Raw genomic sequence first — 26,939 nt, 5'->3', positions numbered from 1 at the left:
TTTGAGGGTAGCAGCTCTAGGCCCCCCCCCCCCCGATATTCAGCTATGAGGAGACTAGACCAGTGCTTCCCAACTTCTTCAGCAAGACCCCTCACACCCTTGCAGCTGAAGTATTTTCCCCATTAGTGGAGAGGTGAGAGGTTGGTTCAGTTCCCTCAATGCAAAAAGTTGAAACAACAAAAAACCACATAAAGCTCTCTTTATGCTCACATGCACGCATAAGACCATAGTTCATTTCCATAAGCCATGTGGCTGTTGGGTAGGTGGTAGTTCCTCAGTTTAAAGTGTGGGAAGTATAGGGCCTTTAATTACAGGCACTATTCTCAGAAAACCTCTGGCTTGAACTGGATAACTGCCCCCACTAGATTAAAAAGGGGGAAGGAAAAAGAAAGAGACAGACAAGGAACTAGTTTGTAACCCCTTTTTACACAAGGGTGCATAGCTCAAGAGGAGAGCAAGGAGTTCATTCTTCGGGAAAGAATCAATCCACATATTAAAAGAGAGTCCTCCTTAAGGCTAGTGGGACTGACACAGGCAACACCTGCAAGACTAGTCTTTGTTACACTGCCAAGCCAGAGTGGGATTTGCTTCTCTGCAGTGTTTACACAGCTAGTGGACTGGGAAAGGAGGAATGCCTCCTACCCCCAATGCTTGCCTGCAGCCCTGGGGTGTTGTAGGAGTCCGTTTTCCAGTTTTAGTGGGAATTGCCCCAGTTTCTGCAACTAGTTTAATGGGCAGATGCCATAAGAGGTAAAGGATCTGCAAATACCTACTCCCCTGCAGGATGGTAGCATCAGAATTACCCAGGCAAAGTGTGGGTTGAAATCCTTCAGTGCCCCCTTCCCTCAAAAAGACAGACCTACACAGACCCAGAGCATCTAGGTCTCAGATCAGGAACAGATCTAATCCCCAGCACTAGTTGGAGTAGGGGGCAGGAACTGGACATCTAGATGGAGTGAGTACCCAAGAGGACAGTTCAGATTTGAACTTGACGGCCAAGCCAAGGACATTAAAAGAAATAAGAACAAAAAACTCCAAATGAAGGCCATGCCATTTTGAGACTAGACTTTTAATTTCAGTTTAAGCCAGTTACACAGCAAAACAAATTTTACCTCCTCAGTGCAATTGGAGAAACCACAGAATAAAGAGTCTTTAGACAAGTGCTAGGAGAGGGTATGGTCTGTACAAAAAGGAAATGAGATGAGATATTTCACTAGGATGTAGAGTACAGACATTATGCAGCAGCTAACCATTACTGAAGTTGTGCCTTCCCTTAGGAGGAGGCTGAAGAAAGTGTTCACCTGGTGCCTGCACTTTAGTATTTTGCTTGCCTTTAGCCAGCATCCTGGCACAAGGAATTATTATTTATTAGTGCCACTAAAACACTTCAGTAGTGAAAGCAGCCCTCAAAAAAGAGGGGCAACCCACGACATGGAGGAAACCAAAATGGGTTATTGTGCTTTCCATTGGTTGGGCATTCAGCCATTTGGTAACCACCAGATTACAAAATAGTGCAAAGTCATTCAAGAGTATACAAAAAGAGTATTAACAAACAAGACACTCGGGTAGACTAAACAAGATACCATCTTGGGACCAATACCCGAGTTACCTGCAGTTAGGGATAAATTCATGCTCACCCGGACTGTAGACTGTCCCCCATTGATCTGCTGGTGCAAAACAAGACGGACATACTTAAACCAAGTCCAGTCATTTTAGCTCCCCATGAGACAAGTCAAATTTTTCCCCAACTATGCTTAATTCTCCCTTCATGGACTTCTTACTCAACTTGTAGCCATTTGTCTAGTCTACCAACTAGCATAATGGCAATGCTGGAGATTTCTTTTTTTAAATAAAGGGGACAGGTTTAAAAGAGGTTGCCACTTGATCTGGTACAGAAGTTGTACATAACTTTTCAAGGATGCCTTCAAAAGAAGTGCCACTAGGGGCTGATTAGTGTCAACTAATCTAGGCCTGAAAATAAGTTCTGACCATGCACCACTTTCTGCCCTACAGACAAGTCTTCTGCTCATGTCCATACTCCCAGGTGAGGCTGAAGAGCTCTGGCATGGAGAAGCTGGACAGCACCTGGGCTTGACATTCACAGCCATCATCCAGGACAACCAAGAGACTCCTATAAAAAGGTGTGACTTGATTTCTTTAAAGGAAAAAAAAAAATATGTATATATAGCCATCTGTACTGAACAGCAGCTTAAATATTCTAGTGGTAAGTCACAAGGACTGAATCTTGTGATTTGCAATGCTGTCATGTGCTCAGCCAGATTAAAGAAAAAAAAATCCCTCACTCAACCCTGTTAGAGCTATAATACAATTAAGAATGAGCCTTCAGTCTGAAGCCTCCATTAAGAAAGTTACAGCAGTCTTTAATAGCATGGCACAGATTTAACCTGGTAGTGTGTGGCCCTTTAGAGATGCATGGACACTGTGCTGACTCAAGTCAGCCTCAGTGAAGATCTCCAGAATAAGCTTGCTCCACTGGGGGGACAGACTTGATTTGCCAACTCTCCAGTAACAACAACTCAACTGATTTTCCCTGGTGCCTCAGCAGTTTAGAAACTGTAGCCAGAAGTAGTCTAGTGCAATGAGCCCCTCTACACCACACCTTGAGCAGCAGATGAGGGGAAGATGCTCCATCTTATTTAAAAAAACCAAAACAAAACAGGGCTTGCCAGCTTATAAGAGACAGAGCTGCACCTCCTCTGCTTTAGGGCTGGGCATTCAAGTGCCTTGTTTGCTGTCAAGCAGGCAAGCCAGGAACACAGCTGCAAGGGAGGACTCTTTAGGAGATTGCCTGGAAGTTCTGTCTTTGTTTCTGCCCAGCAGGCAGGCAGCCAAACAGCCGTAAGGCACCTGCAGGCCCTCGTGCCAGGAGTAGTCCTTTGAAGTCAGCTGCAAAGGCACGAGAGGAGAATAAAAGACAGGCAGGTTTGCTGTGGCAGTGTCCGACTGCTCTTTGAGCATATTCTGTGCTTGATGCAAGACTGGAGGCAAGAGGTCTAGTTCAACTGGATGCATCTGAGAGGTTCCTTCTTAAAGAACTGCTTTTCATTCATATCCCTGAGTATAATGACATGCACTAATGAGAGCTGCTCTTCAAGGCTGGCACTTCAAGCTTTGGCAGCCTCTGTCTGGTTCCGTGTATTGGTATCTTGCAGGAGTGGACTGGTTTCAGAGTACTGAGGTGATCCATTTGGTAGGCCTTGGTCCTTTAGACTCCTCTTTCTAGCCTCTCTCTGGATTTGAAAAAGGAAAAAAAAAAAGCCGGAGTTAGAGGCAGCTCATTATGGTGCAGGCAGACACCAGCATCTGCCCAATAATTAGAGCTGCTAGGAAGCATTAGGAGCTTTCTGCTCAAGTCTCACAACAGGGACTTGAGTAGAGCTGTTTAACAGCAATTGGTGGGGAAAACCTGCTCTGACCAGTGAGAGAAGTAGGAACTTTTCCATTAAGTCAGCACCCCCCCCAGCCTACTGGGAAGAGCCAGCACTCTTCTACCCATGCAGACATTGGCATCCAAGTCACTTCAACAGGGACTACTCTACAACCATGCCAAAAGGAACTTCAGCTGTAGGTTTCAACACAGGTGTTATTTTATTATACATCTTGGACTACTGCAAGTGCCAGGCCCTTCTAGGTTGGAGCCCTGGCAATTTAAAATGACAAGAGCAACAGATCAGAGGACAGTTTGTTCACTCTTGGCAGAAGGTTGCTGAAAGAGCCTCTCACTTATGACAGCAGGTCTTTCCAGCTACACTTTAGTAGATAGCAACCTGCTGCTTCATTCGCAGGTAGTCTTTTACTTGGCCCAGATTGCCATGAAGGTGTTCCAGAAGAGCAAAAAGCAAGTACAAAAAAAGTGTTCAGGTATGGAGTAAGGACTTGACCACAGGGCACAGCTCCCCGCTCCCAATCTATAGTCAAGATAGCCACCTAACTAAGGGAATATCCTTGTCCCCATGCCACCCATTTTTGTACAAGGATGCAAGACACTAGGTAGAGATCCTCCAAGTGATCCCTCTTGGAGGAAGTGAGCCTCCTCAAGCCAAGGATTCATACTGCATTTTGCATCTTGGCTTCTCTTCCACCCAGGAGAACATATGAACCCCAGCAGACTGCAAGTTTTCAGGCACAAACCCTTCAGGCATAGGGTCAAAGAACAGTATTTAAAAGTATTTACTTGGCCTAATAAGAGATTAAAAATCACCCCTTTACCCAGAGAACCTAGTCTTCCTGAGGTGACACCCATTCTAAAAAGATAGGGTTCTCTCTTTATTAGGTAGAAGACTCAGAAGGAAGCTCCAACAGCAAGGCCCATCTTGGTAGGAGATATATGCACACATTGTATTGTGCGAGGCAGACCTTCAATCATCATTCCCAAATGAAATCTCTGAAGAGGTTGCCCAAATCCCTCTTACTGCTTGTATGTAGTATCCAATTTACTCCCCCCATCCCCATGCAAAATTGCTTTCCAGAAGTGCCAGGCCATGGGTCTGATCCATATTCTCTTTCCCCTCTTTGCTCATCCTCACAGCCTGCCAGAAGAGCCTCCACATCCCCAACCAACATTGCAAACACCTTAAGTCCACCACCCCACATTATCATCAGCTCTTGTTCTGCCTCAAACTCAAGGCTGCATTCTGTCCTACCCCTGGCACTTCCTTGGTAGTTGCTGCAAGGAGCTTGCTCAAGCTAAAAGCACAAGCAAAGCTTGTAAAGCAGCACATGTATTTTTATACTGGGTAGTGAGAGCTTAGTTTCCATAGCAGACTTGAGCACCATTTGTTAGTTTTGCTTACAGCATGCAAGCTTTACCTTGACTGGGTACCCACCTACAAGCTGGCTTCGTGCAGCACCTTCCTCTTAACTGGAGGCAGTGGTTTTGCTGAGAAGGCCACGCTGGCCTCTTTATTTTCTGAGCCCTTTTTATTGCTACTCCAAAATAAAAAGCATTTTCCCTAGAAGATAATCAGGCTAGTTTGTTGCATTTTAGACATTATCATTTAATGAAGGAAAAAAAAAAAGAAAAAGCTTCTACTTTAAAAGCCTCTATACAATTATAAGCCTTTATATGATTAAAGCTAACTCAGTCATGTTTTGGGTTAATAGTTTGATTCAAATGTTTAAGCTAGAATTTAAGTGTTCCAATTTTCATTCAAACAGGAATTTAGTAAAAACAAATAGCCAGACAGGTTTAAAATGGTCTGTTCTCGCCTTGGAAGTCTGGGAGAGTCAGACTTAGTAGCATGCACACAAGTGATGTTCTTGTTGCACATGTGACATTTAGAGCAGTTTTTGCTCAGGACTATGGTGAAGACATCATTTAACCTGGCCAAAGCTATAATCTATTGTTTAGCTCTATAATCAAGGCACGCCAAGGTTCTCATTCAGATTTAGTTTATAGGTACAGTGTTCCCCTTCAGAAGGCTACTTCCCACCCCAACACACACCCTTAAACATGCAGTTTGGAGGAATTTAGTCACAATAAAAACTTCACTAGCTTAGTGGAATTAGGAGCCAGAAGTCTCTTGACAGAATAGGAAGCTTCAAGAGGGAAGGACTGTGGGTGATTAGACAAATCACTATGATGAAGAATCAGTTGTTAACACTTCCAGGGAACAGTTATCATGACTGCCCAAAAAAAGGAAGCTTTTTGTTGTGGTCCAAGGCTATCCAGTACTACAGTACTATCCAGAGTTGTACCTGCTTAGTAACACAAGATGAGAGAGAGTCCCCCACAGGATTTATAGCCATGGGGGCTAGAAGAGAGGGACAACCAAGTCATGGGGCACATGAAGGGAAGAAGGGGGGGGGGAAAAAAAAAAAAAAAGGTAGGCAGGCAGCAAATATGGAAGGGTAGAGTCATTTTTATACATACAGCTCAAATGACTATTAAATCCAAATGAGCTGCTACTGTTGTGAAGGTAGGTATTCAATACACTTCACAGGTACTTAGGATGGGACTATGGGTTTTGCACATCTCTAGGATCCCAGAAAGAGACTTAGTTATGGGGTCTTTTTCTCCAGTTCCATCTGCTTATAGCCTTCAAGTTTTTGGTTTGCTCATCTTCTAGCAAGCAGCACTCAAGTTGCTAGTAAGGAAGTGTGGCCAGGTTGATCTTTATAACCTACACCTGGAACTGGCTTCCAGACTATTGCTTACACCACCACTCAGCTGGAGAGCTTGTTACTGGAAGACTGTGGACAGAGACAAAATTTGCTTGTTAGCCTTGGGCTCAATCCCATGTTGGGCACAGGGTTCCCTTAAAACAGGAGGAACAAGGTCCCACATGGATCCTGCTGCTTCCAAGTAGACTCCATGAAAGAAGCCCTCAAAAAACAGCATATTGGCTTGAAGGAATGGAGTTCAGCCAGAGGAGCAAGCTGCCTGGGCATACACACACCTACCACCCTGAAGAGGTTGCCTTGATGACCAGCTGAGGGTAGCTGCAAGTCTATAGACAGTTATGAACATGGCAGTCAACTCAGGCTGGCATGCATTGCTGTTGTCCTAGCAACAGCAATGCATGCCGGGAGCCCAAAAGGTACAGGAGAGCTAGATGACAGTAGACCAGGAGCAGAGGAAGCGAGAGTGCACGCGCATGAGTCAGTCCCACCTTTTAATAGCCTAATGCTTCTTATTAACTCCAGATTTTAATCCGTCTTTAGCTGGCACTGCAGAAGTCCATTATACTCATGGGGGAACCAACTTGAGGCCACATTGCAGAAAAAGGTGGAGAGAGAAGGTACCAGCCCATTTAAGCCTAAAGACCAGGAATTTGAGGTTCCTAACTATTATAACCAACTCTGTAGAAAAAGGGTCTCAGGCAGACACCAATTCTGGCTTGAGCTCAAGGTCACCCGTCTTGGTCTGTTTGGTTTTTAGGAAAGAGTTCTTTTCCTGTGCAGTAAGTTCTGGCTGGCATTTAATCCCAGTTTGAGACTGTTTGCAGCAGTAGAATTTCAGGTAAAATCCTGCTGTGCTTTTAATGCAGGGTGTCTAGCACAGGGGTGGGCAAAATGCAGCTCAGGGGCCAGATGTGGCCCACCAAGCCATCTTATCTGGCCTGTGGGGCCCTTAAGGAAAAAAAAAAAAAAATTAGAAAAATATTTATCTGCTCCTGGCTGCCTGCCATATGGCCCTTCAATGGCTTGCCAAAAAACTCATTTCAGGCAGGGGGGCCCCCCCACTTACCAATTGCCCACCCCAGTCTAGCAACTCCATTAAGTACCTGGACACCAGAACTGCCAGACTTTAAAATGCCATTGAGTATATAAAAGGGGTTTATTAGGAGTGCTGCACAGGCTTTTTGTCCCCTGTGGAGTTCCCCTTGGCACCGAGGAGCTGTTGCAGGAGTCCATGATAGAAGTGCTCTCACTTCCAAGCCAGCTCACATTCACATACATGCTTGGGAAAGTGCTTTGGCTGATGAGCTGTGCTCTGAGCAGCTTTGCCTTGGAGGGGAAAGGGCCACAGCATTTGATTCTACTAGCATAAAGCTGGCATAATTTCATGCCAGTCTAGAAGGCCCCACCAGAGACAGTGTTTAAATAACCAAAAAAAAGGAGTAATTTATTCTGGGTCATACTGGACCCCACTACTCAAGAGCACCCTTGCTTCACTCAAAAGGTCTCAAAAGTAGGCCTACATACCCCGATTAAAACCCATTTTAGTCTGACATGGACTGTGTGGCAATAGCACCTTACTTCCTTGGCCAAGAACCACAAAAAAAAAGGGGAAAGAGAGAGTGAGGGTTGGAAGAGATTCGGAGCAGGTGGCTGGACCAGATGACCTCCCAAAGCACAGTCATCCCTCAACTAGATCCCAGCCAAGACAGACTGACTGTCTGGGTTTTAAAGCCTTCAAGCATCCCTTCCTCATTTCCAATTCTTGTAAGCTTAGTTTGAAAGCCACTGAGCACATGGTAGAGCCAGCAGCACATTTCTACTGCTACAGATGGCCAGTAATGCTCAGCCTCCAGCAGAGCTGGCAGTGGTGCTCAGTACACCCTGTATTTAGTTATTTGGCTTCTACTGTGCAGAGACTGCAGCGTGGATACAAGAGAAGGGCTGGGTGGGTTCATATTGACAGTTCTGCCCCATTAGAAGTTACTCTAGATTCTCAGAGAGAATCACCTCTCAAAAAAGAGCATGCATGTTCTTCTCAGCCTCTTGAAGGCTTGGTCAAGCATAGTCTAGGACTACCTAGCAAGGGAAACACTGACCACAGAGATGGTCTTCCTAACTGCACTGGGGAAGACAGCTTGCTTGGCACAGGGATTAGTACCTGCTAAGGTAGTATATAGTAAAGCTTCCCATATAGCTCCTGGAGTGGGAAGGTCTCCGCTTTATGCCCACTTCTTGGAAATGAGAGCGAGAGCCACACACACTTCCCTGGCTTACTCCTGGGGCCAAGAAAAAGCTTAGGGGCATCCAAAGCACAAGCCTCCAGGCTTCAGTCTGCCCACCAGAGCTTTTAGAAACATCTGAAGCCCCAGATGGGTGGAGGATGTTTGCCAGTAGTAGGGTATAGAAAAGATTTGAGAACCCTCCCCCCCCCCCGAAACATGTTTTAGCATTTAAAGCTAGGTGGAGAAGGAGTGCAGAAGTGGAAGCATTTGTATATTCTGAGCACTTTCAGTCCATAGCTAAAAACTTCAGGAGCCTACTCCAATTAAACTAGGAGATAAGAATAAGCCTCAGGTACCCAAAACACCAACTAGAACTATAGAGCTCCTGGGTAGAGTGGAGGAAGTGGCTTCTTCCTTTGAAAAAGACCACTACAAGTGACCCAATTTGGAAAGCCCTAGAAGTGCTTTGTGTTGGCATTCACAAGCCTATGGCATGAAAAGCAAGTCACTCCCAAATATTAGAGACCATTGGCTAGAAATACTTCAGGTTAGCAGAAGGAAAGAGTAGAAGAGCAGCGGCAGGTCATGCTGCAAGCAAAACATTGAGAGCTCCATCATTCCACATCAGATCAGCATGCGCTGCAGAGTCAGATTTTTTTTTTGGTTTTTTTGCATAAACTTGATACACAATTGATTGAAGGTCACAAACCAAACAGAGCAGCAGAAGTCAAGTTACAAGCTCCTACCTGACTTATTACGAGTAGTATGGCAGCAATCATCAAAGCAGTACCCAGACCAATGGAGATATACTGCACATATTCCAGTATAGATGGAATCAGGACCAGGTTGGTGTAGAAATCTTTTAGGACTGAACCCTCAATGGAACCACTCTGAAGAGGAGAGAAAGATAGTTTAGCAGGTTCTGTAAAGCAGAGTTTAGAGGTAGCAGCAACATAGCACTCTAAAGCTCTTTTCCAACAGTCTTGGGAGAACAGACTATGTAACCCAGCCCCAGGTAGGACATCATGCCAGGCCCATTAAAAGTTATTTTGCGAACAGAGGCTGCATTGCCCACCTCCCCTCCTAGTCCTTGAAGTCCATGACGACAGAACTCCTATAGAGCCCACTTCCTAGTCTTCAATGTAGCATCAAGTTCTTTGGACAAGCATGTCCTGCCACATCTGTCACCTGAACATACTTGCCTGTCTACCATACATGGCAAACAGCAACTGAAACATCTGGACAGGAGACCTGGTCAAGTTAGCCTCTCCTGTCCCTTTCAGTATTGCAATGGAAGAGTGCACAGCTGAAAGTGCTGAAGAGTAAAGCTTGTGCCAAGAGCTGCAGTGGAGATCCTGGAGGTCTAGCCTTTGAATGCTGGTAGGTCGCCCAATACAAATCTTTCTAATCCTTTCCTCGCGCTGCAGGTCTTTGGGAACCACCTGCATTTCCCCCTCCAGCATTTAAAGTTTTGCAGAGCTGGCACTTGTTTAGCGCCAAGGGAGAGCCAACTCACCTCTCCAAACCAAATTATAGGCAAGATGACTGGCTTGATCCTCCCCGTTTGCCTGAAGGAGGAAAACAAGAAATAAGTTTTACCCTTATGCAAGTTCAGCTGGCTGGTCCACACAGGCTGTAAGGGTTCCAAGTCTTCCTGCAGGGAAGCTACTCAAGATTGTGCATGAAATATTAGCATTAAGGTTTGATAGATGGTGTACCAAGTCCAAGGTTAAGAAAGCAAAAGACAGGAAAGGCAAGCTGCTATGGACACTACTAGTTGAGAAGATACAGAACAATTGTTAGAACCCAGTAGGCACTACAGCCTCCCTCCAACCCCCTTACAGAGATGCTATGACAAGTTTAGGGATCCTAACAAAGGAGTAGAATTAAGCTCCATTGGTAGACTCTCCTGCTGCAGTACAGCCGTTTGCTCTAGTCCCTGTGGTCCAAGGTTTGTACCGGGAAGCCCAGAGGAGCAAGAGACGGCTGGAGAGCTCTTTGTAAGTGGCAACTTACGTTATGCCCGAGATCCGTTTCATGAACAGATTCATTTGCAGCTTGATGGAACAATTCATGGGAATGCCAGTCATCTGCAAAGAGATACTTGCTTTGAAAAATTAACACAAAACAAAACACTTCACATTTAGTTATGCAGATGCTACCATGACTTGATTGACTGGCATTAGCGGGATACAAACTGGAAGACCTTATGAAAAAAAAAAAAAGTGCCAAGCTAGAGGGGATGTTACCATGAAAGAGTTGAGACCAAAGTCCTTCCTGGTCACAAGGAAGTTTCTGTTCAGAGAAACCACCTCTACTTAATCTATCCTCCAGTCTCTCCATAAAACCTTCCTAGTGCAAAGCTATTTAAAAGGCTGGAATATGAAGGGATTATACATTTACTTACCAGAGCCTGCAGCTACTAGATGAGAAGGTTAAGTGGTGTAGTATGAAGGTTTTTCCATAGAATCAAAAAAGGAGGGTTGGAAGGAGCCTCAGGAGTTGCATCTAGTCCAACCCCCTGCTCAGAAGTAGGGCCAGCCCCAACAAATCATCCCAGCCATGGCTTTAAAAACCTCCCAGGTTGGAGAGTCCATCACCTCTGGGTAGCTTGTTCCAGTGTTTCACCGCTGCACTCATGAGAGCTCTCTCAATACCCAACCTCCCCCCATTTCCCTTGCTGCAACTTGAGCCCATTGCTCCTCATCCTGTCATCTGCCACCACTGAGAGCAGTTCAGCTCCACCATCTTTGCAACCCCCCCGCCCCCCGCAGGGACTTGACCGAGGGAGGGATTTTAATAGCAGCCTTCTTCTCTTTTGCAGATTAAATAAGCCCAGTTTCCCTCAAGTCATGCCAGCCCTCAAACCGTTTTTACTGCCTTCCACTGGTCTCCAATTCTGTAGCAGGAGGCCCAGAACTGGATACTACTCTAGAGGCAGCCTCCAAGGGCAGAATAAAAAGGGGGAAAATAAGTCACTTTCCTTGATCTGCTGGCAACACTCCTAAATACAGCCTAGTATGCTCCATAACAGCACACTGTTGGCGTTTTAATTAAGTTTATTACAGTTTATCTCTAGAGATAAGCTTTTACCACTATGGACTTTACTTACGAAAGTATGCATAGACAATAGAGGCAGGGAGAAACTAGGTCCTTTCCAAGAAGTAAAGTACAGTTCTCAATCCATTATTGGACATGTTGGCCAAATCCATATAGCACTCTCTACTCTGGCATGTTTGTTTTCTAGCATGAAGCAGTGCTGCCCTACCCTATTCTGGATGTTGATGCTTACACTAGAACCATTTTGATTAGCAGAAGGGCAGGAAGTGTCCTGGCAAGTACCAGTCTCCTTCTTTTAGCTTGGGTAGGATTGCATTGTCTACCATACCAGCCTCCATGCAACGGCCACCTTTGCACTTGACAGGACTGGGAGACTCCAATGGCCTGCCAGCAGTCCGAGTTCTTCCCTAGGATTCTATGAGAGTAGTTCCAAGGTATGATCTTGTAGAGGCTAACAATAGAAAAATAATGAGCTTTCCTTTCTATTATTCATTGGAAGCAGCACAGCACAACTAGAGTCATAGGTGCCAGCCCAGAGAAAGCCTTAACATATAAATAAATAAAGTCCCCCTAGCAGAACTCAACCTACTAGGAAAAGCTAAATAATGTGCGTCAGGATGGGCTTATTTTAGGTAGTACACTAGGGATGGAGTATTTAGTAGTAGGTCATCAGAAGATGTTTGTTCCCCTAGTTGTAATCCTGTAACTTCATGACCGCTATGAATGCTCCACAGGATAAGCACCAAGAAGTACCCCTATTAGTAAATCAGGTATGAGCAGGCAACTGGGCTACCTGCCCCACCCCCAGTATCAAGCACTGTGCTTTGCCATTTCCTTGCAGTTACGTGCAGCAAGATTTATGAAGAAAATATTTGCTTGCCATGTAGCACCGATTAGAGTGGCCATGACTAAACACTTAACTCTAATGCCAGTAAGAGCTCCTCCACTGACCCAACAGTATAAGCTATGGTAGCCAGCTATGTTCAGTCAGTCAATGGCTCAGTTCCCCTGCCCCCTCCCAAAAGAGGAAGGAACAACAGACTAACATCCCATTTCACCAACTCCAAGAAGTCCAGAAAAAACAGGAGTTGCTCAGAGGTAGGACTAGCTGTAACTGAATTACTTGTGATGCTTTATCTGATCTGTTCTCTGCAAGTTGCAAAATAAAGGTGCGCCAGTAAATTAACTTATTGTTTTACAGGGATTTTATCTAAATGTGTCCCTGTAATAATCATCAAGTCTTTGCACTATGGAACTGTTCTCATGGCAGCATGCCATAGGGCTGAGCATGAAGCTGAAAAAGGTAGCCAATCCCATTGACCTTTTGATATAGGGGTACTTTTGAAAAAAGGCCTTAAATTTTTTTCTGCTCAAGCTCTGAAAAGTTTATCTAGGGTATACACTATGGCTTGCTCACTCAGATCCCTCTAGTTCAACTTCAGTCTTCCCCTTTCAGGAGAGATGCACAGCTTGGAGACCAACTCACCGGGTGTATATCCAAGAAGAGCCCATGCTCCTCCTTTGTGGGATGGAGTCCGTCAACAGCCTCTACCAGGACCGGGTCAGCATTGTAGAAGTGAGGATGGGAAATGAATACTGGGGCATCTGAGCAGAAAGAAAAAGAGGGTCACAGCAGAGGGTTCATGATAATAGGCTTGTTTAGACAAGTTGACCAGCCACTATGGGACCATCTGGATTGGAAGAAGGCCCTGCAAGTCCTTCACACAGATACCTACAATCCATTGTGGGCACCAGGAAGTTGGGACTAAGAGGAGATTTTAGTCCTACTGCTAGCAGTTGATCCTATTAGGAAGATTGAACTTAACCTTCTTTGAAAAAAATCATACTAGGTTCAGTACACACCCCCCCCCCCCCGCACCAAAAAGAGAGAGGGGGCTCCTGGGCATATGTGGGTTGCTGACAAGCCAGGCTTTGCTAACCACATTAGTTACCCTTCCAGGGCCTCTTGTCTTGCAGCCAGTTGGAGAACTTGGCTTCATTTGGCTCCTTGTCAAAACATAAGGAGCTGCTGCCTACTCCTTAGTGTAACAGGAGTACCCAGCTTCTCTTAGCTACCAAACCTGTGCACGCTGCTCAAGCCTATGGTAGAAGCCTTGCATATAACAAGGTCCATGAAACTTTTCTTTAGTATCCTGCAAAATGCTCGTGCCAAGGAGTTGTGAGACCTGTACTAGCTCCATATGCAGGAGCAAGCCAAATTAAAAGATATCCACAAAAAAAAAAGGGAGTTCCAGACCCTCTAGGACAGGGTTTACTATATTGATGGTTTGTTTAGTAAAACCAGATAAGCAATTTCAGGATATACAGTAACAGGTAGTAGCCATAGGTGGTAGGCCCTCATGGAAAAAGCACTGGACCCACTAATAGCCAATGGTTCAGCAAGAGTATGAAGAAAACCCACTATATTCAGTACAGCTGGAAAAGCCCCAGACCATCCAATTGGGACTTGAGAAATAACTAGTGCAACTTCAGAACATGCAAGTGTTACAAGCAAGAATAGAAGTGTCCTAGGCATTTTGCCACCCATTTCTATTGACTTCTAAAGAGGTATGCAAGCTACTTGACACCATTTGCAGTACCTGGAAGTTATTCAGTTTACCATGAACTTTAAAAGCTTCACACCCTTGCTCTTTACATTACTGCGTGACATTTGGACATATCTTGCTGGGATCTTTTGACCCCAGCTGACTTCCTGCTCCTAGGGCAGGACCCAATGATCTTCTGAGGTCCCTTCCAGCCCTAATGCCTATGAAAATGTAGGATATGCCCCTCCAAAAAGTGTTGGAGGAAGGAGGTCCATACACCATTAAGTGTGGCTTTGGCAGTATGAGAACCATGAAGGAGACCGAGGAAGGAAATACCACCACTGGTCATTTGACAGATCAGGGAGTCTGCTGGGAAGAAGCCACAGCGCACAGAACAACTTAGACTGGACACAAGCCTTACGCAGACAGACGTACTTAGTCGGCAGGAGCTGATGTTCTGGATTCCAGACTCCCTACAGGGGCAGAAACCTTTGTTTGGAGGGTAGTCCGTTCCATTAGCAAACAGTGTCTTTGGAGCCACATAGCGAAAAGTTGGTATCCCTTTAAATTCTCCAGGCTGCTCGTATACCAGCGTCATGGACCTAGAGGGAACAGAAGGGGTCTTGCATGCTACATACAGCAACAGGCTGCAGAACCAACTCTGAAATGCAATGGGACACTCCCATTAGCTTTGGCATGCATTTCCCCTAGAGGGAAATGGCTTGGAAGGAGTTTGTTACATCTAGGGTGTTATTCCAGTAGGAAACAACACAGCAGGATCCACTAAGAACGCATTAATTTAGGGGTACCAAAGGGAAGCATCCCTTGGCCTTATGCTGCAGCTCCTACATTCTTTAGGAAAAGAGGGCCCTTCTGTCTACCATCATGGTGAGTGTTTTTTCAGTTTAGAGGCCCATGACCTGGTGCACAGCCCCATGCCTCTGTGCTCAGGAACACAGGTAGCTTCTTCCATGGAGGAAAACAAACTCATCCAGTGCAGCTGCCAGGCACAGCATTTCTGCAGGCCAAGAGATCCTAGTCAGGCAGTGTAGGGCAAGTATCCAAGGAGGGCAAGGGGCTCCAATATGGAAGGGAGCAATGCTGCTTGTTCAGTGGGATAAAAAAAATTATATATGGTAAAAGGCTTGTCTAGTTAGTTCTGGAACAGACTGCTGCCTGGCATGGGACCAAGGACACTACACCTCCTGCCAATACAGTATTGCTGAAAGGCCCTTGTGTGTTTTTTTGCTGTGTAGCAATGAAAGTTGTCCTCGTTTGAACCTCAAGAATTGAGATTAAGGTCACATTTATCAGGAAGTTTGACCCTACACCCTTGAATTGATATTTTTTGCTTGAGACACTGGCCAAGCATGCAGGTGTTCATCTTACAGTTGGGCAACCTGTGCCTTGAACTCATTCACCCAGTAGCCGGTAAAGGGCTTGGGCAAGTATTCAGTTCTTTTCACTATTACATGAAGGCAAAGACATGCTAAAGCTAGATGGCTACCCAACAGCTATAGTTGAGACAACGTCTCAAGTTAAGGGCTGAAGCTTGTTCCCATGTGGAAAGACAGGCAACTGAGTCTGAGTCAAGAGATGCTCTTGGAACAACTGCCTCCTTCTCACCTTCTCCTGGTTGTATTTACTATTGAGTTTTCAATGAAGTGAAAACAAAAAAAAGAGTACCCTCATCTCCTAGCTAGGATACTGGAAGTAAGTGCAGATGACTCTTCAAGTAGCTTCAATAAAGAAGTTGGGTGAAGAGATGCAGAGAACCTCTTCTTCCTAGTAAGTCAAGGAACTTGACCTCTACAAGAAACTGTTCTAGACAGTCTCAGGGTTCCTGTGACTATGATAATGGTTTACTGTTTAGAGCAAGGAATTGGTATAAGAAATCCACAGCACAGGTAGGATTTGAGTTGGGTGCCAGCCAACCCCCCCCCCCCCCCCCCCCCAACTAAATTGGGGATTCTGACATTTCTACCTTTCCTCTCATGGGGAACTGCACATTCCCTCATCTGAAGGCAGCTCGGACAATACAAGTCTAATCAGGTAGACAGCCACCATCTATTTCCTGGCTCCCTCTTCAGGGCATGTGGGACTTCAGTTCCAAAGTCAGGACTCATCCTTCTTCAATTTACAGCCATCAGCTGTCCACCCACTGAAGCCAAAAGGTAGCACCACCCTTCATAAGCTTTTGCCTTATGTTGGTAGCCAGGCAGATTTCTGCTCATCATACCTGCAGGCATCAGGACTATAGAACTCCAGAGAAGTAGAAGGAGTCATGAAAGGCGGCCACATTTCTCCAGAAGTCCCATTGATCATATTACACTGCTCACTCCGCCAATATTTTGTCTACAGGAAAGTTAACAAGAGTTAAGGAAGAGCCTCCCGGATGCATTACATTTCACTCAGACATGCCAGCCAGCTAGAAACGGCCAATTTGCTTGCCTCCATCCCAAGCTGGTATTAACAACCAAGCTATTACTTCAGCTCCAGAGCTCTCCTTGGCTGCTATCCAAGTGCTAGCCAATCGCCAGCTAGAGACCTTTCCAAGGTTACATAAGCCAGACTCATCCCCATCCAATTAGAGGCCCACTCCGTATTAAGATTAAATTCTTCCCCAGCTGTGGATCTGCAGCCCATGCCACTTTTTACACTCGGCCAGTTAGAAGCCATGCAGTCATCTGGTTCAGAAGTGATGCCACATAGCACTGTGGCCCAGATCTTGTTTTCCAAACTCCAACATCTTTACAGTCTGCAGGTCCCACTTTGAAGTGTGAGGAGTCCCACCTAAGGCAGCTCGTATTTTAAGAGTCCAAATCAATATTGCCATTTCTCTTGAATCTTAGCATGCCCAACAGTCCCCCCCACCCAATCTTGGAAACCAAGTAATGCTAGCATGGGGGTTTTGCTACACAGATACAATACAAGAATCAAGTCAGAGGCATCTCTGGACAACATAGTTTAGCTGGCATTATTACAGCAGACCAGTGTTCTAGGGAACTTGGCTTTTACCTCTCTCATCCCATTCCACGTATCCACCATATGGACTTTATGGATGTCCTTCACCCCCGTATACACAGTGAACAGTCCTGAATTAGAGTTGTTAAACTGCATTGGGGGGGGGGGGGAAGAAGAGGAAAGAAGAAGATAGGCATGAGCTTTTTCTACAATCCATCATATCCAATTCTAGTTTCTTTATGAGCCTATTCCCAGTTTCATGGTCATTTCATACCAGAGTCATTACACTGTGATTGTTGTTTGTGTTCTTCCTAGATGTACTCCTTATCCAAGGTAAACTGATATTCTCTTGCCAGAAGTATTGAGCAATGTTTGACAGGGAATCCTTTGGACTCCTGCTCACCTTCAAAAGCAGCAGCAAGTTGGTGCTACAGCTCAGAGTACAGGGGATAATGCCTCATGTAAACTGAAGACTACTTTTAAGTTCCGATAAATACTTCCCTTTGTTTTATGGGGTGCATCGGAATTTTGTTCCTTTGCTACACGCAACTGCAGCAAAGAAACTCACTTTTTGTGGACAGAGGGAGAACCAAGTCTGTCCCACAACCTGGTGTGGGTATTTTAGCCTTGCCAAGCACGGGTGTACTTACATCAGAAAACAAGCCAAACTTCCCCTTGAAAGGGAGCAAGCCAGGTACAAAGGTGTTCAGTATTGTCAGAAGTGGATCATCATACCCCCACAGGATCTCCCCCACTGTCCGGTTCATAAAAGGCCCCTGTTTCAGGCCAGACAATGCACTACTTATCAACATCTTCAGAAAGCTGGGGAGATTCTCCATCATGACAGCTCCCCCCTGAAAGAGAGAGGTTCAGGACATCACAACACTAGCTAGCATCTATTCAGAACAGGTCTTCAGGAATACAAGCAAGCTGCTACTGCCCTGCTCAGCCAGTGGGTCAGAAGCCATGGCACACCTCATCCCAGTACCACAACCTTCTGCCACTACCTCCTACTCCAAAATATAGGCTAGACAACAACTTTCCTCTGAACTGTGCCAAGTTCTGACTCACAAACCCACTCTCCCCAGGTTTGGGTTGCAGCTTAAGCCAAGTTCACTCCAACTCAGATCTTAGCCAGTATGGTTTCATCTAAGCTCTCCAGCTTCCCTCCTCATGCCTCTCCCTTTAGGAGGAAGAGACAGGGGCACCCAGGCGGTACACAGAGTTGTGATGGATGTGACCTTAGAGTATGCTCAAGAATCCTCCAAGGAGAAGCTTCTGCATAAAGGGTGGATAGAAAGGCTAATGGCAATGCAGAACATGCTCTACTGCTATTTAGTATGAAGTGAAGCTCCTGGGGCTCACTCAAGAAGTCAAGCCACAGGACACATCTACTCCAAGTTACTCCCCACTCCAGGCCAACATTTTACTAGCATACCTCTAAGTCCATCACCTCCAGCCACATGCATTATTTCTGGATGCACCTCAACCCCTTGAGAAGATTATTCTGTTCCCCAGAAGTGGGGGTGACACTACAGCATTTCAGGTCTTAGGAAAGCATGACCATGGGCTTTATAGCTGCTGCTTCTTGTCTGCAAGGCAAAGAAGTCTTGCAAAAATCAGCTTCAGATCTCCTTTGCTATTTCACTTAGGAATCAAATCAGGAAGGAAGAATAGTTGCAACTAGTTATCAAACATGTGTCCCTAACTTTAGGAATGGACTGGCAGCTACAGCCACCATGATGTGGTTGAAGATCTAGTTTAAGGCTAGGGTTCATGCACTAGAGGATACTACATTGTTACTGCTCTAGTGGGTTTCCTTCATTTGATGGAGAAATATTAGGAGTTTCTGGTAGTCTCACCAGCATCAGGATGTTTGGTACAACTATGTGATCCTCTTCCTTTCCATTAGACATGTCAGGTTGGAAGTGAAAACGCCGATATTCCAGGAATGAAACAGTGTCATTGTCATGGAAAGTGATGTTGGTTTTAAACCGGTGTTCCCTGTGGAAAGAGATAACCAACAAGTCATCATAGGAGTGCTCTGCAGTGGTCAATAACATACTGGCAACACCCCACTGCATGACTAGGAGCAGAGCTTACACAGCAAGTTAAAGTTCTGCTGACACACTGACATCCCCTCAGTTTCAGCTTTATTAATCCCATTAGGGATTGGCTACTCTGTTCATTTCAGACCAGCACTTGTTCTGTCAGAGAAAGAGACACTAGGAACACAGGCAGCCACCTTTTTATAGCCCAGATCTGGGATGTCTAGAATACAAGCGCCTCTGAACTAGCTGTACTGTTTACCTCTACAGGTCTAGGCAGGAAGAAACCATTTCCTGGCTTTCATTCTCTTCTATGCAGAAGGGAAGAGAGAGTCAGCCAAGCAACAGGAACAGGGCAGACTGACATGAGCAGCACACACACCAGGCTGTGACAGTTAGCAAATACCACCGAGTCATGTCAAGGATGCTCAGCAGGTTGCCAGCAGGCATCCAGAGGCTTTGGGCATTCTAGAAAGCACCAAGGGAGGTCTCAAGATTGCTACAAGAGGATGTCTGTCACCATCCAAGCAAGAGTATTTGATACCAACAAGCTTGCCTTTGTTTTAGTTCAAGGAAAGAACCAAGCTTATTAGAAGCCAGCCATTTGCTTATATAGGCACAACATACTGACTAGCCATGCGACTTGGGTAGTGTTGACCTAGCAAGTCAGAAACAGGAGTGATCACTAACCTAGTACCCAGACATCCTGTGGTTTAGGAGCCAGCCTTCCCATGCAACTTTACCTAGTCTGTCCAGCCTACCGTGTGTGTGTGTGTGTGTGGGGGGGGGGGGGGGTGGATGTCAAGTTTCTTCCCCACCCCCAAGTGCAGAATAGGAATTCAAGTTCATGATCTAGGGTCTGGGTTCTTGCCCCCACCCCCTTTAATAGCTGCCTTAGAAAGGGTGCAAAAGGTGCAGAGAGAAAACCAGTAAGTTTGGAGAATCACACACTAGTTGCTTACAGGGACAACCTCAGCCCAGAAACCTAGAATAGCAAGCTGATGCATTGCAGCCAAAAGTTGGCAAGTTTGAAGTGTTATTGCATCTTCCCTTCATGTACCCAACTGTAATGAAGGTTAGTGGTAACCTTGAGAAGCAAGCTAGTTGTCGTCAACTTGACAGCACTGCAGGCTGAACCCAAATAGAGGCCTACCCAGCCAGATCCCCACAGTGCACAAGACAGAAGCTTCAAGCTATTCAGATGCCAAACAGGTACCTTCCCTTGCAGTCTGCCTGGGGCCAGGCCAAGCCATCAGCCCAGTACCAATACAAACCTGTAGACATAAGGTCCACGTTCAACCACCACAGGCTTGGCCCCATCAACCACCTCTGTTGGATTTACCACTTCAAAAAAGTGGATGGAGAGATAAAAAGGAATAGGAAGGTCTTTCCACATGTTGAAGGAGATGCTACTGGGATCAATCCTCACATTCTGCAAGAGAACAGATGCATTTAGTCTTGGTCTTCACCACCTTTGCCGTGTTCCTACTTAAATAGTGATCTATGGGCAAGGCTCAAGGCCTCTTGACCCAATATTCAGAACTGCTGGAGAAAGTGATTCCCCATAAAGCAAGATGCAGCTTGAAAGTCAGCCTTTCAAAGCAGGCCTCAAGTTTATGGAGCTCCTTTAATGAGGAAGCCACAAAGATGTACAAGTAGTAGTTAGGGAGATGCAACTCTTTCTGGAGAACTGGAGCCATTCCCTCTTTGCACTAAAAGCAGTCCACTTCAGGTTTAGTCACTGTATTGCTCACCGCTCCTGTATATGAAGTTCTTGGTACAGAATGACATTAAAAAGTCAATGTTCACCCACTCTGGGCTCAAGTTCCAGCTTCACAGTGCTGACATTTAAATGCCAGGCTACAGTGTAAGGCATCTGTGCTGTAGGGCACATGGTGGGCTAGTTTGCCAACATCCACTTTGCTTGTATTGCGGTACACCTTTCTGTGCAGCAAGGCTGGGAACTCATCAGTGCAACTGTTGTTGTAAACACAACTACTTCCATACCTAGGACTAAAATTGTGCGTTAAGACCAAAACACCAGAAGCAATTAAGAGGAACCTTGCTATATGCTGCTCATGTGCACCTCTCCACACCAGCTACTGTTCCTGTAGAGGAACAAACTAGCACGTTTTTATCTGCAAGTAATTGAGAAATTAGAGTGTTGACTACAACAGCTCCTGCTAGTCTTGGCACCCAGGTCTGCTTTCTGGACTCAGATGACCTTAGGTCATTCACTCCATTTAGTCAAGATCCATCATTTAATGATATGATCTTATTTTAGGATAGGGGAGCTCTTCCCCTCCCCCCCCAGCTGGCAAAAAGAGTCACCCAGTTGCTACTTTCCTTTTCCTTGCATGAAGCACCATGTTAGTTTTTCTCCTTGATTTCAGACCCTGTCTGAGAACATTGACCTGGTTTAAAGACAACCTCTTAGATCAGGAGTGACAGCAGTCTCAAAACTAAACTAGAAGTATTGAGTCTGAGGCTAGTTGATCTCAGGTAGTTATCTTGGCTTGTCAGGCTAACTGTTAAGCCCAATTTTAAAAGCCAAAGTGAAGCTCTAGTACAGCTTTGTGCTGGACTGATCCAACCTGCATGCTGGCATGCCTTGGACCAGTTCACTACAACCATCATCATACATGAAGTAAGCTTCTGACCTTTCTCCAGTGTGCAACAAGTTTAGAAAGAGTCCCTGATACCTGTGCAGTGAAGAGCAGGCTTGACTACAGCAAATCTGAGCTGGGCAGAAGTTTTATTTTTCTTTGCTATGAGGAAGAGACATTGCTCATTTCCCCATTTATAGTCATCACTGAAGCAGTGCCAATTCAACATCTACAGCTTTCAGATTAAGGCACATGACCAAACTTTAACTCTACACAGCCTTGAGATGAGCAGCTTCCCCGAAGACCAGCTGTAACCCACATATAGAAAAACTGTTCAAAAGGCAGTGTGACCATTGCAGCCATCTTACAAGCCAAGAAAGCTAGGATACAGGTGGACTGGAGGGAAGTTGAAGAGTATTATGCACAGCAAACAATGTTTTTAGGATGTGACCAAATTTGCATATGCCAAAGCAGTTTCTCCTTTCAAGGGGATTTACATCCTAGATGCTTAACAGATTAAAATTGTTTTGATAATTAGTCAGTTAAGGAATTTCAGTATACATGCTACCCTGTTGGTACATGTTGCTGTAATTCAACCCCCCCACCCCACCCCCAAGGACTTCCCAGCTAGGAGTTTCAGGCACTCCAGTCTACAGCTTTATTCACCCAGCTTGCAGTCTCCTGGGCACTGCTGCTCACACCCTAGTTCAAAGGGCAACTAGTTTTCCTCATACCAAGTTAGACTTAACTTCCAATTAAAGCAATGTTCCATAGTCATAAGTTTAACGTAGCAAATTAAGGGAGGGGAAGGCTGGGAAAAGAGGGACAGGGCAAGGATTACAAGCAATTAAACCCTATGACTGTAGGCATTGGTTAAATTAAATTAGTCAGTCAGTGCTAAAGTTGAGGCATAACAGACTACTTAACTGATTACATGCATTTGTGCTCAGTACAATCTTTTTTTGCCAAGCATGCCAAAAGTTAACCCACCTCACGTTCCTTCACATGCCACACCAGTTCCCTTCCACTGCTCAATTCTCTGCTCTGGTTTATGTTCCCAGCTCTTTATTCAGACTACTCTGCTTTCTGTTCCCTGCCCTGCTTTCTGACTCTTCCCCAATCTGCTGCATGCAACTGAGGCTGCCTGTGCCACTCATGGCACCCATGCCCCAGGCAGGCCAACCCTGCATTATGTCTTGCAGATAATGCCCATAAGCTATGCTGGAATCCTTCAACTGCTCAGTCACAAGCAAGACTTCAAGCTACCAAGAAGAGTGAAGCAAAACCATAGTCCCCCAGCTAGAGGTCAGAGTGGATCTGTTCAATAGCTGCAGAGGACTTCACATGGAGAACTGAACTCTAGCTGGAAGAATCCATCCAAGACACCTCCTAGTTGGGGCTTGCCCCAGTAGTCCAGCCGCCTAAGTTACAACACACACCAATACCCCATTAGAAAGCACACACTACTTAAATGCTTCTAGGTGGAAGTGGCCTGAGGTTACACTTGCAGTCAAAGATGAAAAGCAAGTCATCACAAGAATAATTAGTGCATGAGAAAAGGCCTCCTGCTAGGGGCTAGGAAGAAAAACAAAAACCATCTCATTGTTATTGCCTGGGTATTTTCTTACAGAACCAGTTAAGAAAGAGCAGAGACGCTCTTTCACTTTCTTCCAATTGAGTGGCTCCTACTAGACTGGAAGTTTGGCCTCCAAGGCTGAATTCCCCCAGCTCCGGTTAAGCAACAGTTCTCCACCCAGCACATGGAACGCAACAGGAGTGCATCCTCTGTTACTGCATTGCTGAGCTGCATGACAAATCTCTGCACAGCTCCATACCTCACTCAAAACAGAACTAGGGTCTCGTGAGAGGAGATAAGTTAAAAACAAACACCAAGCAAAGCCACCACCCCTCCCCCCACCCAAAGGCACAAGCAATACAGTACTCCCCTCCACCCCAATGGAAAGGTGGGATCCATGCACAATCCATTCACCCCCTTTGACTCAAGAGCTCTCCAAAAATCCAGAGACAGAGACAGAGACAGAGACAGAGACAGAGACAGAGACAGAGACAGAGACAGAGACAGAGACAGAGACAGAGACAGAGACAGAGACAGAGACAGAGACAGACAGAGACAGAGACAGAGACAGAGACAGAGACAGAGACAGAGACAGAGACAGAGACAGAGACAGAGACAGAGACAGAGACAGAGACAGAGACAGAGACAGAGACAGAGACAGAGACAGAGACAGAGACAGAGACAGAGACAGAGACAGAGACAGAGACAGAGACAGAGACAGAGACAGAGACAGAGACAGATTCATGCCCATTTGGATAAGATGTGGAAAGAGCATCTTCTTTTGCCAGATCTGCTGCATCTTAGCAGCACCTCCCACCCCAACAAAAAGTAGAAAAGATCTTGCATAAGTCCAAACTCACATTAGCTTGTGCCTGTAGGCAAACTCCACTATTTGACCAAGCCAACTAATTTTGTTGCCTCCTCCCCAGTTAATCACTCAACAGATCACAGGTGTAGGCCATTTAACTTATTACCTGCATCATCTTGCACTCAGTTGCCAGATAGGGTTCCTCCAGCATGGAGGCTTGAATAGCCATCCTTTCCCTCTTTGGAAGTCATTAAGGCTACATTAGCACTCCGATACAAGGAAGTTGCACAATACTGCCAAAGGCAGAATTTAACCCGCTGCATCTTGTACATCAAGAAGCTTTTTATAGGTCTAGGTGTTTGGACACAAGAACCAGGGCTAAAGTTTAAATTTGCATCTGGCAGATACTGTGGGCTCAGCACATCTGGGCCTAACCCCCTTCTCACCTGGAAAAGAGGGGACAATGACTTCACTTGCAAGCCTAAGGAAGTCCTTACCCACTGCATGCATCCATGCCATTCAGGAACTCCAGAAGGCACTAGCCAGTCCCAGATCCTGCTACTGGGCTGCAAACAGACTGAAGTACAAGAGGCAGTCTCTGGCTCCTACTGTGTACTGTAGTGAAGCCATCTGTTACAACTGACCAGAGTACAAAACACAGACCCCCAAAGGTTTCAAGGCCTCTACAGCAGCCTTGAATTGCCAGCACCAGCAGTTTTAAAGTCTGCCATGAGAGGTACTGACTGGAGCCCTCTGTGCAAGGAGAGGGTGCAGTACAGGCTGTTCTTCCAGCCAGGGAACAGTTTACTTTGAGGCCGACAAGTGCATGGTCATATCCCCGTCTTTTTTTTTTCCTTCCCCCCCCTCGGTCTGGTGGGCAGAAGGAAGGGAAAAGAGACCAACACAGAGACTACTCGTGTCATCTCTCCTCAAGCCCTTATCCCATTTGGGAATTGAAAATGGCCAATACCAGCCAGTCCAAAGCCTTGCCATGCCATTCTTCCGGGACACTGTTGCTTGGGTTTTTTTGCTCCAAGGACAGCAAAAGGGAAGACCGGTCAGATCATTGTGTAACAAGCTTTACCCTCCACCCTGCAGCACTTTCCAAAGATCAGCTTCCCTATGTTAGGCCCTCCAAGACAGGAAGGAGGCAGCTGGGTTCATCCTGAAACAAGACAGACAGTCTCGATAGATCTTGGGCAGAGCCCCTTTCCCAACTTTCTGGAGAGGGAGGCAGGTAACTCCATGCCCCAGATGAGCCTATTGCCACCAGCTGGAGTTTATAGGAGGATCCTCCCTCCCCTTCCTCCTATTTGAGCTTCTCTCTCAAAAACACAAGAGACTCACAGTCAGGTTAAAGAGCAACACATTCAAGTGACCAAAGAGATGAGCCACAGAGCTGTACATCAGATATAGGCAGGTTTAGAAAGTTAGTGTCCATTCCCCTTTCCAGCAGGCACATGTATTAATTCAGTACTCCCTTCTCTGGTCATCAGCAACAATTTTGCCTTGCTCCAACTACCACCTGGCTTTCCACCATCCAAGAGGAAGTCCCTAACAGCCAGGACAGGGACCTGAATACTCTTCCAGCACTCAGAGCCAGTTGGGCAGTGCTGGGAAAAAAGAAAGAGAAGAAAAAAACAAACAAATAAAAAAAAAAAAAGTTTGAAGCCTGGTATGTCTGGATGCTCAGCCAGCATCCCAGCTGCACAGAGGGACAAGCCAGCACAAAGGAAACTGCTTCCTGCCCTGTTCTCTGCTCCCAGCATGTCAGCCCCAAGCTCAGCTGTGTAAGACCCAACATCTTCCACCCTCTGCCTACCATGGCCATTGACCCCAAACTATCAGACCCCTCGGTATCAGAGGTGCCATTATCTTATCCCAAGGCTCTCAGGATGAGCTATGCCCAGCTTTGCTCGCTCAGTAATCCCAGCAGCCTCCACTATCGTACTGAGTTATATAACCATTCATCAGATGCAGCTTCAAGCTAGGCAGAGATCCTGTTTACACATAAGCGAGTTGTCTTTGCTTCCTCCACAGACCCATGAGTCCAGAGCAGCCCTGGGGCAGCCCAGCACCAGACCCTGCCACCCTCTCCCCCTTGCCCCAAATCCGATTACTGCTCCACGCTAGGGGCTTTTCTCCAGAGCATGCAATGTGTGGGGAGCCTAGCAAGCCATTCCAAGCATGCAAACACTCAGGATGCTGTCTATGAGGCTCAGGGGTTGGCCCAGTCCCTTGGGAGAGGAGAGGTCAGCTGTCTAGGACCAGTCTGGACACACTGGCCAGCAGATGTTGCCTCTGCTCCTGCTTTTAATTCTCATAAAACCCAGGCTCGGGCACTGGACAGCAGGAGGGGAGGAGACCCAAGAAGGGGGTTTTGCTTGTGGGAAGAAGGAGTCTCCTGGACCCCAGGGCTTGGGGCCTCTGCTACCTCCCCTCACAGGAACAAGCGGGGGGGAATGAGGAGTCGACCCACGCGCAGCTCCCGTGGGGAGACCGTGCTCAACGCAGACAGGCGAGTGCCTAGAGGGCGGAGCAGGCTGGAAGCCGGGCAGGAGCCCTGCAGCAGGGGCTCGCCCCCGTCCCGCCCCGCCAGGCCTCACCTTCTCCACCTGGTCCCTCACGATGCCGGGCACGGCCAGCACCAGCGCCAGCCCCAGCGCCACGCAGCCCGCCCCGACCAGCCCCAGCGCCGCCGCCGCCCTGCGCCGCGCCCGCATCGCCATCACGACCGGGACCGAGACCACCACACCGAGCCCAGCGCCGCTGCCGGCGGAGCCGCCGCCGCCGCCGCTTTATACCGCCCGCCCCGCCCCGCGCCCCGCCCCCGTTCTGCTTCAGGCGGTTCTCCCCGCCTCAGTTGTGGCTGCTCGTGCCCTGGCTGGTCCTGGGGGCCGTTTTTGAGCTGGCTTGTGGGGCTCGCCAGGAAGGCAGCGGAGTCACCCCGGCGAGCTCTGGAGAC

General features: G+C 46.6%; 1 protein-coding gene across 5 annotated transcripts; it reads right to left on the bottom strand.

Annotated features, from left to right (window-relative positions):
• Positions 1–1,053: 1,053 nt before the first annotated feature.
• SCARB1 (scavenger receptor class B member 1) lies at positions 1,054–26,789 on the bottom strand. Of its 5 annotated transcripts, none has more exons than XM_090063701.1 (13): positions 26,581–26,789; positions 20,259–20,416; positions 18,799–18,940; positions 17,587–17,790; positions 16,991–17,086; positions 16,212–16,327; positions 14,408–14,574; positions 12,913–13,031; positions 10,383–10,456; positions 9,883–9,934; positions 9,113–9,256; positions 4,848–4,973; positions 3,119–3,251 (listed from the first exon to the last, which is right to left on the bottom strand). In XM_090063701.1, the coding sequence occupies exons 1-12, from the start codon at positions 26,701–26,703 to the stop codon at positions 4,848–4,850; spliced, it is 1,521 nt and encodes a 506-aa protein (XP_089919827.1). In that variant the 5' UTR covers positions 26,704–26,789; the 3' UTR covers positions 3,119–3,251. The 5 variants fall into 5 exon arrangements, 3 of the variants coding, with proteins under 3 accessions (XP_089919828.1, XP_089919827.1, XP_089919829.1); XM_090063703.1 differs by lacking the exon at positions 26,581–26,789 and adding an exon at positions 20,739–23,474; XM_090063702.1 differs by lacking the exon at positions 4,848–4,973 and having other exon boundaries at positions 1,054–3,251; positions 26,581–26,788.
• Between the last annotated feature and the right edge of the window lie 150 nt (positions 26,790–26,939).

Source organism: Crocodylus siamensis, chromosome 9, assembly GCF_052110815.1.
Source record: "Crocodylus siamensis isolate JL-2025a chromosome 9, ASM5211081v1, whole genome shotgun sequence".
Classification (NCBI taxonomy): domain Eukaryota; kingdom Metazoa; phylum Chordata; order Crocodylia; family Crocodylidae; genus Crocodylus; species Crocodylus siamensis.
Note: the sequence above shows the minus strand (reverse complement) of the source record. Positions and strands in the feature narration are given on the sequence as shown.

What these genes read in the sequence shown, in the direction of transcription:
- SCARB1 (XM_090063701.1), bottom strand. Translation starts at nt 26,703, where the DNA reads ATGGCGATGCGGGCGCGGCGCAGGGCGGCGGCGGCGCTGGGGCTGGTC. An exon ending in CATCAGCTCCTGCCGACTAA is followed by an intron (nt 13,032 to 14,407) that starts GTACGTCTGTCT and finishes CTTTCTGCTCAG; the next exon opens with ATGCCCCAGTATTCATTTCC. An exon ending in CTATAATTTGGTTTGGAGAG is followed by an intron (nt 9,257 to 9,882) that starts GTGAGTTGGCTC and finishes TCTCCTCTTCAG; the next exon opens with AGTGGTTCCATTGAGGGTTC.